Source organism: Nothoprocta perdicaria, unplaced genomic scaffold, assembly GCF_003342845.1.
Source record: "Nothoprocta perdicaria isolate Ctin4 unplaced genomic scaffold, notPer1 scaffold_121, whole genome shotgun sequence".
In the NCBI taxonomy this organism is placed as follows: domain Eukaryota; kingdom Metazoa; phylum Chordata; class Aves; order Tinamiformes; family Tinamidae; genus Nothoprocta; species Nothoprocta perdicaria.
The window spans coordinates 39,484-55,323 of record NW_020454328.1 but is presented as its reverse complement, the minus strand read 5'-3'; the positions used below and the strand labels follow the sequence as shown (position 1 = coordinate 55,323).

At 49.5% G+C, this 15,840-nt stretch overlaps 1 protein-coding gene across 1 annotated transcript in view; it reads right to left on the bottom strand.

The window, feature by feature from the left end:
- CRHR1 (corticotropin releasing hormone receptor 1) overlaps positions 1-15,373 on the bottom strand; it is a 24,490-nt gene extending 9,117 nt beyond the window's left edge. The window contains exons 1-4 of the mRNA XM_026054515.1: positions 15,230-15,373; positions 9,174-9,258; positions 1,801-1,920; positions 357-442 (exon numbers count right to left, since the gene is read on the bottom strand). Coding sequence (XP_025910300.1) covers positions 357-442; positions 1,801-1,920; positions 9,174-9,258; positions 15,230-15,274 — 336 coding nt within the window. The 5' untranslated portion in view covers positions 15,275-15,373. The remainder of the gene's footprint in view (positions 1-356; positions 443-1,800; positions 1,921-9,173; positions 9,259-15,229) is intronic.
- Positions 15,374-15,840: the final 467 nt, after the last annotated feature.

Genomic DNA, 15,840 nt, shown 5'->3' with positions numbered 1-15,840 from the left:
CCCCGAACATCTTTATTTCATTGTCATCTGCCAGTAGCCAGGGACAGGATTGGCACTGAGGGCTTGTTTTGGGAGGGACAGGTGAAGCAGAGGGCTAGAGGGCTTGTTATCCACACCCAGGGCTCAGGGGACCTCACACTGCCAATCCTCCTGGCTTTTTAAGAGGGAAAGAAAACTTTCTTTTTCCTCTCCAGGGAGTGAAAATGCAGATGAGTGAGGAAGGTGCTATATGCTGTGTGTATACTAAAGAACTGGACAGTGATACATGCCCAGCTCCACAGCCCCCTTGAACATTCCTGCCTTTCCAAGCTGTTCCCTACCCTGTACCCTCCTGCCTAGCCAAGTCAAGCTCCTACCTCTTCGCTGAGGATCTCCTGGCACTGGGAGTAGTTGACACGTGCAGCCCAGCTTCCATTGGCCAAGCACTCCCTGTAGCCATTGTCTGCAAGAGAGGATGTGCATGGAAGGGTTAATGCATGGGCTGGACACAAACCTCCAGGAAAACACAAAATGTGATCTGATGGTCATTAATAATCACAGTGTCTGATGTGATCCGCCTATGAAGTCTTTTTCCTCAAAGTCAGCTCAGAGTAGGACATGGTTGCTATTGCAGGACTACAACACAGTGTGGCAGGGTGTCAGCCCTGCTCCACAAAGCTCTTGTTTTACAAGCAAACAAGAAAGTAGGAGGCATTTCAAGAAGGCTGCAGGGTCTGGGGAAATGCTTTCAAGCCAAGGGGAGGATCTGTGCRTTGGCATGCTTCCCTACAACTTCCAAAATGCTCATGTTCCCCAAAATTTCCCTGGGAACATCTGGTAACCTCCCTTCTAGATCTGCTTAAACTGCTTTCCAAAAAGCATTTGTATCTCATGCAATCTGGAAACCCAAGTCTGGTCTCCAAGTAGCCATATATTTGGGCAGAGTCACAACATCAGTTGCTGCCTAGTCAAGCCTAAGGTTCTCCACTTGACTTTTGGGGGATTTCCCTGGATCAACAATCAGATTGAAGAGATTTAAGGACCAGGCCTGCTTCCAAAGAGCAGGAAATGGTCTCAAGTTTTTGCCAAAGCAAGTGATTTTTGCAGCTCTCCACGGGGACCAACAGCAGGTTCAAAAAGGCTGGAGCCGGAGACCTACCTGTTCCCCAGAGAACCAATTCTGCTCCTTGGCAGCCCCGATGCCTCTGAACATTGAGATGTCATGGGAGAGGCACAAAACAGCCCTAATCACATTTTCCCTTCCTCGGAACACTTTGCTTGAGTGATCATCTGCCATCCAGCAACTGTTATTTCAATGACAGCGTGAAGTTTGCACTTTTCTCCATGCATTAGTAGCTTTCTCAGCCTCTGGCAAGCTCGGTCTCCCTGGGACCATGAGACACAGGGCTAATTGGAAAGATGCAGCTGTGACAGGCACAGAGCAGCCTCTGATTAGCCTTAGTGTAAGGGTGACTTCAGGGCTCTACTATTAGCAGACAAGACCAGGAGCCTCATCAAGGTGACGGGACAAAGACGGTAGTGACTCTTAGGCAGATCCAATATGGATTAATTCAAATAGACTCTTACAACAGCATGAAAGCACCATAAAGTAAAGTTGTCTGTGGATGATGTGGACACCCCATTGGAGCAAAAACCTGGAGGATAAAAACCTTGATGTTTTCTGCAGGAAGCAAGATATTTCTTTCATAAGAATTATCATTGCTCATGTACCCCTAGCCCCCAGTGCATGTTTCTCTTTCCAAACTCTCCCCATTCCTTGACCACCCACATCTCCATGCCTGCTGGTGGTGCCCATCTCACTTGTGGTGTTGTACCGCACGCCGTAGAAGTACTCAGGGCATGGCCGAGCCACCAGTTGTCCTACAGCACTCCGGGGCCAACATGTGCCGATCAGGTCTACTGAAGCATTGCACTGGGGACCTGTGGGAGTAGAAAGACAGAGAGTTAGCAGAGAGATCTTGGGTCCACCTCTGGAATGCTGAAGGACCCAGGTTCATCCTGGGAGAGATGAGGCTGGAGTCTCTGCTGCACCAAGGGTTGGTGGCTGCTCTTCTCCCATGAGACCTTCAAGACTGATGCCAAACAGCCTCTGTGTCAAGAGTCTCCAAGGGTAGGTTGAGCCAGCCTGGCCCTTCATATCACCCTGGTCCATCTAAGTACCCAAGAAGCTTAGTTTCATGCAAACTTGGTTTTCTAACTTGGCTTCCTGAGTTGCCTGTGGTCTTGGCTCTGGTCTTCTTGCGCTGCTACTCCTTGACCATGACTTTAGCATCTAACTCAGCACCAGCCACCAATAAGCCAGGCTGTCCTAGCGTTTCCCAGGGGTTATGCCAGGCTGGTGCTGGTGGGATGCTTCAGGAAGATGCCTCCCTTGTGATCCTCTACTCCTCCCTGTTGCAAGGCTTCCTTTCCGACTGTCTGTGATGATCTGGTCCAGCCTTTGCTGGGAAGAAAGCTCTGTCTGCTGTTGCAAGACAGACTTTTCTGCTTTTCCCAGCTATGCAAGTACAYTAACGTGGACATTAGATAGGCCAGATCGCCATCTTTTTTTAACATATATTTTGTATATATTTAGTATAACACGTACCATAGCGAAATGTCTTAACTATGTCTCAGAATGACGTAGGAAGCATAACAGCTATGTAATATCAACACAATACAGTCATTAAGCAGCTGTGATCTGAGGATGGATGGGCCCTGGAAAGGGCAGAGTTCAGTATAAACCCCTCCTGGGTACCAGAGATGTCTGAGCTGCCAGGGCTAAGACAAACATTTCCAAGGACAATTCACCTCAATTCACATCTCTTCTTATTTGCAAGCCTTCACAAAGATTACTTGTGGACAGAGATTGCTATAACCCAGTTAAACAAAAGGAAAATATTGCCTTATTGATATGATTATTTTCATGGGGAGAATGTCTCTGCATTGCTAAAATGAAAAATGGGCTCTTGGCTTGTATAGAATTCCTGGAGCAACATAATCCTGGAGCAAGTTTGGAGTGAAAAGGAGTTTTCTCCAACACCCTTGCAAGGAAAAAAAGGTTGTCATCCAAGGAATGCGTGCTGCAGAATCATTCAGAGCGTGGTGAGTGCTACCACCTCCCTCCCATAGCTGATAGTGAGAAATTAATTTTAACCATGACCCTTGCTTTTAGCTTTGCTAATGTGTATGTTGCTGTAGCAACCTTCACTAAGTATTTTGAGGCTACATTTCTTGGGAAACACCATGCATTTACACCGCTACATGTATCGTTGGATGCCTGTGCTTATCTAAATCAATTAGCAATTGTTGAGCTCTTTAGATGTTTTGACCCAAAACTGACTCAGAAGCAGAGGGTCAGAAAACAGACTCTGTGATTAAAATTTTATGGCATTATATAGCCAGGTAGAGAAGGGAGAACTGGTAATTACTCCCAATAAGGATAAATTTAAAGTGTGAATGCTCTCTATTAGCCACCTGGGAATCCACCCAGGCAAAATACCTCATAAATACTTGAACTAGGAAACACTTTAAATAACCCATAAGGTACAAATGCAGGGAAAATGCTAGCGTTGAAAGCTTTTGTTGTGGTGGTGGGACTAAGCACAAAGTCTATGTTCCCCAGCCACCCCAGGCCTCAGTTTCCCTACCTGCATGCAAGGGGCTGTGCCACAGCAGGGACATGGAGCAATTAAAGATCAGTAGAGCTGCAGGCTGACAGCAACAGGATGCTCAAGCAATGGAGAACAAACAGCGGGAATATCACCAATAGCCAAAACAACTTCATGTGGATCATGTTGGCAGACAAAGGTAGTAATGTCCTGTTATAAAACTACTAAAGGTTGGATATAATACCTTCAGGTTACCCCTAGGCACTCAGCTTAATGCAGTGGGGCACTCCAATTAAATCTTCATGGTCCCCCACAGTCACAGAACTACTCTTGCTGTTCTCTCCAGCATGCAGGGAAGGGGAAAAAAAAAAACAATCAGCTGTTTGGGGAAGGGGTGAGTGAAGCAGCAAAGGAGGAGGGCCATGGGGGCTGTGACATCCCCTTGCCCAGCATGACTGCCCACTCCAGATGCTCCTAGCGTTTGGGGTGCTATTTAGCATGGAAATGTTATGTATTGGTGCTGAACGCATTTGTGTCAGCTCCTCAGACTATGTTTGCAGAGGGATTACTCCAACTCCAACTTTCTCAGCCTCTCTTGCTGTTACAGACACAGTTACCATCTTTGCAGTATTACAGAAAGGTTGTTGGGCCTCCTCCATGCACCCCAGTCCCCAGATCTGGCTCCCTCCCACACAGAAATGGCACATTTTGTATAGGAGGGAGCTGGTCCTGCTTTAAGACAGGGAGTGCAGAACACGGGAAGTCACTCAAATTCCTTCCCACCCAATTTTCTCCTTTCAGTTCAGTTTTGACTGCTTYAAAGCAATATAAAGTAATTCCTTTAACCTGGAGAAAGAGGGCCTGTCCAGGGAATTACACTGATAAAACTCTATTACTATAACTCCTGCAACAGACTGTACAGGGACATATATTATGTTTTCTTAGTAGCACAGCAAACTTCTCATTCCTACAGGATGGGCTTCTCTAATTGCCTCCATTGCTCAATGGGAGCTCTGCAACAGCTCTGAGCTAAAGCCACACAGATGTACAATGCCAGGCAGGGTACAGGTAGCCAGCCCCAGCTAATCTGCCAAAGGGTTTGAGCAAACCCAAAGAGTAAACRTGGCGAACAACTCCCTAAGCCTTACAAAGGGGAGGGCTTTGCATGGCCAAAGCATCAAAGCACACTCCTCTGCCTCCCAACAACACTTCAAGGCATGAAGTACCACTCCTGGTTAGCATTTCAACCAGGGGCTGGAAAGGTAGCCAGAATCTGAATCACAGTCTCATTCCCACGCAGGAGAGCRACAGGGTTATTTGTCTGAGGCCTCTCAGGAGGCTGAGTAACAACCAAAACACATTAGCTCATATATCTATTGGTCCTGAGCTCTTAAGCACAGTTATCTCTGTCCATACCTGATGGTCTATGTGATTGCCTTGCTGCTGGGGCACTTTGAGCTGGTGGTGGTCTCGGCCATTGGCATCACCTGGTAGTCACTCCTGGAGCATTTGCATTTGACAATCAGAGCTTCAGCTTCACATCTAATCAAAATAAGCTTCCCCAGCCAGTGCCYGAATACGCAACTAAGCGGTAAAAGGTCATGGGTTTCTCCTAGGCACCTACTGCTCTTTGGATAGGGCAGAAGGTGCAACTTCACACAGCCTATTGCCCTAGGAAAGGGGTTCTGGGTGGGTATGCTCCTATTTAAGGGCTCTGCTGCACCCAGGAGGGTGGTTCATGAGTGTGCAGTAACTCTTTCTCCAGCTGTGTATGATCCCCTGATATGCTCAGGTGCTAAATGCACATGAGTGAGCTCAAGGTACTAAGGGAAATAGCACTGAGGGAAGCTTTGCATTATCAGGGAGCTGAAATTGGGTGCTCAGGATGTCTTGCTGTCCCGTCTCCTTCTTTGGAGATCTTTAAAACCCGCTTGGATGCAGCCCTGTGTCATGTGCTCTAGGTGACCCTGTGTGAGCAGGGGGGTTGGACTAGATGACCTCTGAGGTCCCTTCCAACCTTAAGCATTCTATGATTCTATGGGGCTGCACTGCTAGTGGCTGTGGTTGTCTCAGAGTACATAGATCCTTTACCACATATCACTAGTGCTGTTTTGGATATTTCTATTGATCTCTGTAAGTGTCCAGTCCTTAAAAAAATCCCCAGATTCTGTGTTCTCCAATAAAAAATAATTGCATAGGATAATTAAGTCTTCTGTTAGCAAAATGTCTTTGTAATGAATTTTCAATTTRTTGCTCTCCATCATCACTGTCTCTTTAGATCTCTGTTGCTACACTGGAGAAGGATAAATCAGAGACATCAAACTTATAATTTTGCCATCAGCATGTGATGTATCTGTGCAATGTCATCAGTTAAGACTGATCCATATTTGGCTTATGTGCCCCTAGAATATATGAAAGAATGGGTTGATTTTGGGGCATATCTTGTTGTACTGACACGACACGTTGTTTTCTTGGAGTTGTGTTATTAGCACGGGGTGCTGCCACTGGTTTATTCCCTGATGCAGCCTGGGCTTGCTGATGGGCAAGTTTACTGCCAGAGATATCCTGTCAGAGAGCTCCAATTTGGCTAAAATGGAGTTTTCCAAGGCAGCTGGCAATGATTTTACAGCACCCAGTCCCCAGTGCCGTCTGAGTGCTGTAGCTGTCATTCACACTGCGATGTGCCAGGATGCCATTACAACTTTCTCTACCAGAAAACCCAACCATCTCCTTCTTCCCTCTTCCAGCTACAAGAAAAACCTATGAATAGAAGCAAGCTCCTATTGATATCCTCATTTGCCAGATGATGACCCAAACAGTTTTATCAATGTTTAAAGTAATATTATTTTGCCATATAGACAAAGCCAAGTTCTTGAGCCCCACAGCATGTTCCCATCCTGCTGAGTCCCTGTCAGCCTTCACTGTCTGTCTCTTTACCCCTTTCTGGTATTTCTACTTTGGTGGGAGAGATGCCAGCGAGGCTGGAGGGATGAGAGACACTGCTGTTGTTAATTTGACCTTTATGAATTTCAATTCCAGTCTCTCCCCAGGGCAGTCAATGAGTGAATGAACATGCAAGCTGGAGCCCCAGCAGCAGCATGGGGAATGGAGCTGAGGCTGGTGGAGAGGCTCACGGTTGAGCTGTCATGTTGGATGAGACTCCTTCCCGAGCCTAGCTCCTAAGGGCTACCTGAAGGAAATGCTCACAGGTAAATCCCAGGTAAAAAACAAACAGCCTAAAGCAGTGAGGAGTGTCTGCCAGGGCTAGCAGCAATTGGGTGCTGATTCCTTTTACTGATCCAAACTTGGACGCTATGAATGGCACAACCTTGAGCGAGCTCCAGGCTCACTCCACTTGAATGGCTTCTGCTGGGCTGCTTGCGAAGGCATCATTAATTAGAAAGACACTTTTGCATCTGCTCAGATTTCCCTTTTCTTTCCCAGGAAAGTGCCACAGCAGGAAATGGCCATGCGGGTGCTGTGGAATGCTTTGCCCCAGCAGGCAAAATGACCTTGTCCCTCCCTGAAGAGCTTCCTGGCAGGGCGAGGGGAGCAGCAGCTGCTCCCACATCCCCGGAGAACATAAATCATCAGGAATACAAATTCACTGGCTGCAGAGATCTGTGAGCCAGGAGCCCTTGGGACAGGCACTGCTCCGACCTGGTCAAGGGATGCTGATCTTGATTATATTTCTTGCAAATTAAACTTAATTAAACCTAATTTGAGAGTTTCTCCCTTTTGGTGGTGGCAGGAGTTACTTTTKGGGGGAGGAACCCTCCTGAGACACTGGCTGGGGGACCAGAAGGCCTCACGTCATCAGCACGYGCCATTTCCCTACGGTTGTACAGTTGTTAAAGAATTAAGTCTAGCAGCCTTGCTGCAGTTATTAGCATCATTCTAACAATTCTCCCTCTTAAATAGCCTCAAAATCAACTTTCCAGTTTTGCAAATATCCCTCCTTAGAAATCATTGCATGAATCAGGCCAGGCTTAAAGAGATATGGGCTGACGCTGAACAATACTAAACAAGTAACACACGGAAGGCAGCTAACTTCAAATTTGGACCTCTTACTTGAGCCTCCCCAGAGCCAAGGCTGCTTATGGATACTCCAGCCAATCCCAAATCCATCAAATTACAGGGATACTCGGAGAGGTTGTAAATCCGAACCCTGGTGATTCTGGAATAATGGTGGCCAAGGGGCACTGAGTCCCCTGGAAAATAGGTGACCAGACCAATGATGGGACATTCCCATTAGCAGCCTTGCTTCACTCARGGCTTTCCACCTTCAGTTCCTGATGATGGTGATGATGCTTAAGGCCCCTGGTGATGCCATGCAGTGCTTGGGCTGATACAGAGATTTTTTGCAATGTCTTGGTAGCCCTCGTTCCCAGGACTGTGGCTCTTCCAGATAGCCTTGGTGGCTCTGGTGGGTCCTGCTGTCTCTGGCCAGGGCTGGAACCTCAGCTCCAAAAACGCTGGTGTCCCCTTGCCAGCCTGAGCACCCATCTCGTTCCAAGGCCCACGGCATCCTGAGGCTTTGCCAGCCAGTGAGGAGGTGAACGAACTGTTGGCAATCTGTATTTTTTTTTTAGAGGAGTTTTCAAAGCTGTTGCTAAGAGGAGCTGTGTGGCGGGGAGCCATCCATCAACACATGGCCTCCAAGGCCATTTGTCACCCTGATGGAGCATGCTGCTCTGATTAGCAGTGCCTGGGGCAAGGCGGGCAATTGCTCAGAGGCTGCTCGGGTCTTCATTCAATAGAGGAAAAACAAATTCTTCAGCATCCCTGCATYGGGGAGGACCTTCCTCATTGTCCCTGCCAGCTCCTCTCTCCCTCAGCCACCTTCCCCCTCCAAACCTGTTGCAGCGGAGGTGACATTTAAATAGCATCCTGAATATAGACCAAAGCTCATTTTGAGCAAAAAACACGCCTGGAGCCTGACCTAGCTGGCTGAGAACCAGCGTTCACAAGCATTGAACATGAGCAAGCTCCATCAAACCTACAGGATCAAGGGAGCCCCTGCCCATTGCCATGTCCTCCCAAAGCCCTTGTTACTTCTCGTGGGTGGATCTGTGGCCAAAAGTGGCCAGCAGCAGATGCGGTGTCCCTGGGGGATGGAGGGTGGCTGTGCCCTGGGGTGGCAGTGGCTATCCTATGCTGGTGACATAGTCTCAGGCCTGGGAAAAGCAGGGACCAGGAGACCCGTAACCTCTGGCCGTTGCTGTGGGCCAAGGGATGGAGGAAGAGGAGTGAATGTAGAGGACAACACTCCTGGTTCTGCCCAGGGAAGCAGATCTCAAAGACCATCTTGATTCTGGGCATCCTGAGCATGATGCAGAAGAGGCCGTGCGGGAGCAATTGATGGGCAGAGCTCTCTCCAATGTGCACTGCCTGATAGCCACCCATTTTTCATTAACTTTAGATTTCCTGAGCTTTGCAACTTTTGCCTGTCTCCTTGGCACATGACAACATATGGAACTCCAGAAAAATGAGCCACAGATTGATCCAGAGCAACCCCTTGGCCCCCTGGTCCAGCCCTCCAGTCCACAGCAACGGGTGGCAGGGGGACATCAGCACACTCACCTGTGTGGTTGCTTGCTGCGGGCAGGCTCTCGCAGTACTGCTCCTGCACGGAGGCTGCAGCTGGGCCACCCCAGCACAGAAGCGCCTGCAACATGGCAAAGAGAAGACCAAGGTCATGCAGGCGACACACGGCATCCCCACGTATGCTCCCGCACAGCGATGCTGTTTCTGAAGAGTCTGTCTAGAAGAAACACAGAGCAAAGCTCACAGCTCATGGGGCTAAGTCGCTTCAGAGCAGCTCCTCGGTGGCTATGCAGCTCCTGGGCAATCAAAAGGAATTGACTTGCAAGATGTTTTGCAACAGCTGCTGCTGAATTACGGTTTCCAGTAGCAATAGCAATAATTTTCCAATGCCGGCAAGCCCTGCCTGGAAGGAACAACTGAAGCCTCTGCAAGTGGGGGCTGTGGCAGATGGCCAGCAAGGTGCTACCGTCATTGTGGTTGGAGAGCTGGAGAACACCACCTGCAAATCTCTGCTTCACCAGATGCATGGCCGTTGCAGGCTCCTRGGGAAACTAAATCCACAGAAAGTAATCACAAGTGTAAGGAGGCAGAGGGACAGCACTGTTAGACTCAAGGCTTGCAAGGGAGGGCTTCCAGTTTCCTCAGGAAAATTCAACTTTAGTCTGGGAGCAAGAAAAGTTACAGCCTCCTCTACTTAGGAGAAAGTTCCCAGTTCTTGGTGGCTTCAGGCTCCTGTGTTGTACCTATAAAATGTACAGCTTCTTCCTTCTCCATCAGCTAAGTGAGTCCCTGGTGCTCCATTGCCCTTCCTCAGTGCCATTTACCTTCTAAAGCACCCCAAGGTAGGGAAGACACGGTCCTCCCAGCATTCTTTAGCTATATAAACACTCACTTCTCATCCCAGAGCACCTAGCAATCCTTGGAGCCTCACCAAAGCATTAGCAGGATTTATTCACCTGCTGAGACAAGCTTAGCACCCACTTGCTCTTTTCCAAACAGCTATTTACTGCCTTGGGAAGCCCTTCTGGACAGCAGCAGCGATGTCAGGCAGACATATAAATGGAGCCCAGGACAGCTTCTGTGTTGGGACTGCTCCAGGAGCACCCAAAGGATGGAGCYGTGAAAGAAAGCGGTGGGCATCGGTGGCAGAACCTTCCCTCCTGAGAGGGGCCATGGGGTTGCCTGCCTGAAATGGCTTTCAAGTGATAACAGATGTGTTTGCCCTAATGCTTGCCTGCTCCAGCCTCTTCTTCCTCATGTGGCACAAGGAGAGGTGCCGGCACACAGTGGCCGCAAGCACCATGGCCACTACAGCTAGAGGGGGGCACAGGGGGTTGGAGCCAGAACGCCTCTTCCATAAGGTCATTGGCGATGAGGGATAGAGCTGAGGTTAAACCAAGGTCCCCAGTACCTCTGGATGTTTAGATTCAGAGGCCAAAGCCCAGCGTATTGTGGAAGAGGAATCTGGCCAGCTTAGCACAAGGGCTGCATGTGAAGGCTTGAGAAAGGCACAGTAAGATGCTAGGAAGGCATGAGAAGATGCCAAAAGGGCTCATGAGGGCTCCTCATGATCCCTTTGGATGCACAACTGCATTCTTGTCTCTCCCTTCCACCAGCTCCTGCACCAAGTGCTCAGGGAGCTGCCAGGGCAGTCACTGATTCTCATTCATAACACACTGTCCGGCTCCCTTCCTTACATCATGTCCTGTCCTACTGCTTGTCTAGACTTGATGCGATAATGCCATGAACTGCTTGGTTTCTCCTAAAACTCTCCTCCTTTCTGCCTCGTCGAGCATGTGGGAAGAGTGGTGCCTGGGAGCTGAGGTGGTGTCGCTGCCCACCAGCACCGGGAGCTCCCGTCCTGCCTGGCCAGGGCTGCTTGGACAAACTTGAGTACAAAGCGATGCTCACATGCGTGCGCAGGCAGCACCCGTCCCGCTGCCCTGCCACTGACCCAGCAGCACGGCTCAATTAATAATAATTAGCAAGGAACCTTCCCTGCAGTGATTTCCCTCTCCAAAGCAATCCACAGCTTTAATTAATTAATTGCCCTCTGAGGCAGAGATCAGCCCCCCTTTCTCACCCTCCCCAGAGATGGCCTTGCCCCCTCCAGCCTCGGTATTTCATTGCCTTGAACAAGATGTCAGGCAGTGACAGAGAGGGCTGGCAGCTCTGAGCACTGAGATGGATGGATTGTAGACTAATTAATGACCTAAATGGGGCTTGGGGTTTCCGCTGCCCACAGCCATCACTGGAGAGCAGAGCGATTAGCCAGGTCACACAGTGTGATCCAGCAGCTTCAAGCAAAGCTGGAGAGGTCAATGGCATCAGGGACGTGCTGATTTTCGGGGCACGTGTCCTCTTGGGACAATGCTGACATACAGGAGGGCTGAGTATAGCATGCCACATCCTTCCTTCCATACCAGCAGTGCAGATCCCAGGGCCTTGTGGCTGAGACTGAGCSCACGTTTGCCCATGAGCCTGCAGGAAAAGTTGCCAGACTTTGGGTGTTCAACCCTGAGCTTTTAAGGGCTCAGTGCAATCCGCAGCAGGCAGAGCAGCACAAGGGAGGAGGATGCAGGATGGCACAACTGGCCAGCACATCGTAGGGTCCCACTGACCTCCGAGCCATCTTCTCCAGCCAGGAAGCTTCTTATTGCCTCCATCTGGATGGCTTCCATAGCTTTAAATACCCTTTCCTCAGTTCAAGTAATAAATGAAAATACTAAGGAGCATCCAGCCCAGAAAATCCACCCTTCACTGGCCTCTTGTGTAACCTGGACGGGGAAGCACAGGATGGTCCCTTGAGTTCAAGCCTTCTCCAAGACCCTCAGTTAATTAACAAGCTAATTAACAAGCACCCTGTCATCCACTGAGTGGCTCAGGAGCATTTTGTGCGGAGTCATGTCGAAAGCCCCAGCGGGACGAAGCACAGGTGGCAGATCAGGACTCAGCACAAGAATCACGGAGTGACACTGCGGGCAATGGGACCCRAGGAAGAGGCAGAGCAGACAGCGATAACAACTCCTTCTGTCAGTAAAATCTGTGGATTTATGAATTTCCACATATTAGAGGGCCAGCCCTTATCATTTGTGGAGACAGCATATTTGCTCCAAGTATTTATTCTGTTTGGAGTCGCTTCCTTTTAAATGACGAGCCGGCTGGATGCAGAACCAAGCAAAAGAATAACAACCATGGCTAAATGAATGCCCTGTAAAACCTGATTTGTGGGCAATTAAAGGTTTCTCTGGATTAAGCTCTGGTGTCTTTTGCTTACTGTAAATAATTCTGCCTTTATTTATGTATCAAAAGGGAGCCTGGGTTTTTGGAGACAGCTAAAAAAAAAGAAAAAAGAAAAAAAAGGTGCATGGATATTGGAAACAAAAGCCACAAACAAAGTAGGGAAAAAGATTCTTCCATTTTTCTAAGACTGTATTAAACTCTCCTGAAGACCATAAATATGGGGAAGTGTTTGCATTCACCAACATTTACATTTTGGGGCTGGAGAATGGTTTTCTTGTAGCTACCTCCCAAGGTCCCGTTCTTAGCTGCTGCCCTCAGCAATCCCCTTTTGTAGGCTCATCCTCTTCCATTTAAGCCACCTCTAGCTTTCCTCCAGTTTATCTGCAGATAAGGAAACCCAAGCTACATCAAAGCATTGGCTGCGTTGGCTGTTATATTTTCAGGGCAAAAAGTACAGAATTTGGGGTGGAAGAGGTACTGTGACCTGCAGGAGCCTGTCCGGAAGCTTTCACCTGCTGTGTCTTGTCCTGCTCCGTGTTGAGCCACACAGTCTGCAGCGAAGCAGGGTCTCTTTTAGTAGCTCAACACAGTTGGGGGAAGAAAAGAAAGAACAGATGGGCCTTGAGGCRTGTTATCCTCTCTGCAGGAAGAGCCATCTTCTCCTAACTGACAGCTTTCAAGCTTGGGGAATAGCTCTTGGGCTAAGTTTGCCCAGGGACTCTCTTCTAATATATTTTTCTACCTCTCTTTTGAGCCTGAAAACTGCTCTCTAACCCCAGTGGGCAAAGGCAGAGCAAGGTTTAGAACTCCACAGCCTGGGCTTGGCAAGGGGCTCAGACCCTGGCTGAGCTCCTTGCTCAGGGACAACTCCAAAGCCAGAGCTGCTGCRGTTCTGTGCTGAATTTCCAGGAGCAGGGTTGTATTTCAGGACCTGTTCCTATACATTCATCCTATGGCAATGCAGCAACTATTCTAGGAACAGCCTGTGCCATCACCATTCACTTCTTTGCTGGAGATGTGAAATCACGGGGGTGATTTCATACACCCAGAATTAACTCAGACTCCTGAGGAAACCCAGTTCTTACAGAGATCCTTCAGATGAGCATGTCCTGCTGCTGCAGGCTCCATGTCTCCTGCAGAGCCCTGAGCAGTGATAGGGCTGGTGGCCATGGTTCATGTTTACGGTCACGGGAGTGGGTGGGATAGGGAAGACAAGAAGGAGAGGGAATCCTGCATCAAATCTATTTCCACTAAATAACAGGGCTTTTCCAAATGGCTTTATCAGCCTCAGGGATGTCATCAGTCCCTGACAAAACTGCAGGGGAAATTTTGTTCTCATTTATTTTGCTTAAAGGACACCTTCCACGGCCATGCTGGACTTGGAGTGAATCGGGCTGTGTTGGCAGAGGGGCTGATTATTGAATGCATTTATTACCTCATCAAAACCAAGAACACCAGGATACTTTTCAGCTTGGATGCTGCTTTTCAGGGTTGGCCAATGTGGTTGGGGAAGCTCCGCTTTGCCAGGAGCACCAGCTGTACGGGGATCCCATTTTCCCACTGCCGGGGATGGATAGGACTAACTGCTCCTGGAGGTCACACCAGGAGTGCCCACTGCAGACCCTGCACGAGGGTTGTGGCTTTGCCAACGTTGTCCCCACGGGTGGTGACAGGCCTGGGGAGGAGAGGTCCTACTTTCCCTTCACCTTTTCTTATATCAGAGCCAAGGAAAACCCAAAATGGGGAAATTGTCCGCAAAAGACCTCTCATAAACCAGAATTAGGGCTGTGGAGCTAAAGGAAGCAGCACCAACTTGACTGCTGTGTATTAGCCCTTTGCCTCCCTTATCCAAGAACTTTCCTATTCCAAATGTGCATCCAAACCCTTCTCCCTGCTCTGGGAGCTGGCAGCTGCAGGGCAATGTAAGCAGCCCTGGGGTCCAAATTGTCTCTGAGCTAAGGCAGGAGGCTGCCCCGCTGCTGTTTCTGTTGACCCAGCTCCACAATTGCAACTGTGTAGGTGAGACGACACTTTGCGGGGAGCCAGGAGAAGTCTTTTTTACCCTTTTGCCACAGAGGTTTAAGCAAAGAGCTATTTTTTTCATGCAAATGCATAGCCAGTTTTGTTAATATAATGCACAGATTTTCACTGAACACCCCCCCACACACCTTTTTTTTTCTTTCCTTATCATTCTCCCAGGACATGGGATTTAAACATTCTTTGGGTTGGGAACACTTGCTTTCTCAATGAGCCCTTGGGGAGGGGGAATATTGTTTCTGACAAAGCATTTGCATTTTGTGCAGAGCCACAAAATGAGCTGGGGCTACGGTGAACCAGGCAAAGGGGAAAGTCTCATGCTCAGCAGGGAGAAAAGGAGCGGTTTCTTTAGCAAAACAACCAAGGTGCTAGAATTAGGCTATGCACTCRCGCTGTCCCCTTCCATCACACCCCCAGGGCAGCCGCCCCCCCCTTCCCCCCCTCAGCACCAGAAGGGAAACTGGTGACAGCTGGTGACACTGGGAGGTGCAAGGCAGAGCCAGGCTGCTCTGCAGGGCCAGCCACCCTGATGTGGGCTCTCCCGGTCAGGATAGCTGCTTGCCCCCTYGCCCAGGCTAGAAGCCCCCCCAGGGCCCAATCCTGATTCTGGGAGGCACCAGGAACTTGCCAAACCCYGCACCTCAACCGGACAAATCCTCCCAGAGGCTCTTGGTTTTCTCCTTTTACTTTTCCCTTTGTTCAAAGCAACAACAAAAAAGTCACTCAAGAGAAACCCGGAGGCGAAGGGGTGATGGGGAGGAAGGCAGGAGAACCCACCTGGGGGGTGAAGAGGGCTCGTGAGAGCATCTTACCTGCAGGAGGAGGAGGAGGAGGGTAGGATGTATGCTGGGCACCATCCTTAACTCCCCCTATGCCCAGCTCGCCCAGGCATCTTTGGCAGTGGTCCCCACTTCTGCTGGGCTCCTTATGGGGTAAAATCCTCCTTATGGGCTTTGTACAAAGGAGCTTGTCACCGTCACAGAGCTGGCTCGAGTTGTGGCTGGGCTGCGCTGAGGAAGCAGGTGCCTTTTGCTCTCCCTCCCCGACCTGCTCCTGCCTTTTATAATCTCGCTCTGAGGTGCTCGTCTGGGTTTCTGTCTTCCAGCTCCCCTGCTCAACTGGGGATGGGTTACATCTCTCCTCGCCATCCTCCCACTCCTCCCATCTGTCTTTCCCTCCTCCTCCTCCGCTACTTCCTCCTCCCCTTTTCCTTCCTCCACAGCCCCCAGTGCCTTGCAACTCTCTCCCTCTTGCTATCCCTTCCATCTGCACCTTTCTGGAGTAAAACTTCCCTGTGAAGTCCTTCACTTCCCCTGCCCAGCTTTGCCATCCCTGCACGGGATGCCCAGCCCAGGTGGCACCATGTTCCTGGCTCTGCCCTGCCGCTTTCCAGCGGGCGCTGATTCCTCTGCAAAGGCGGCCG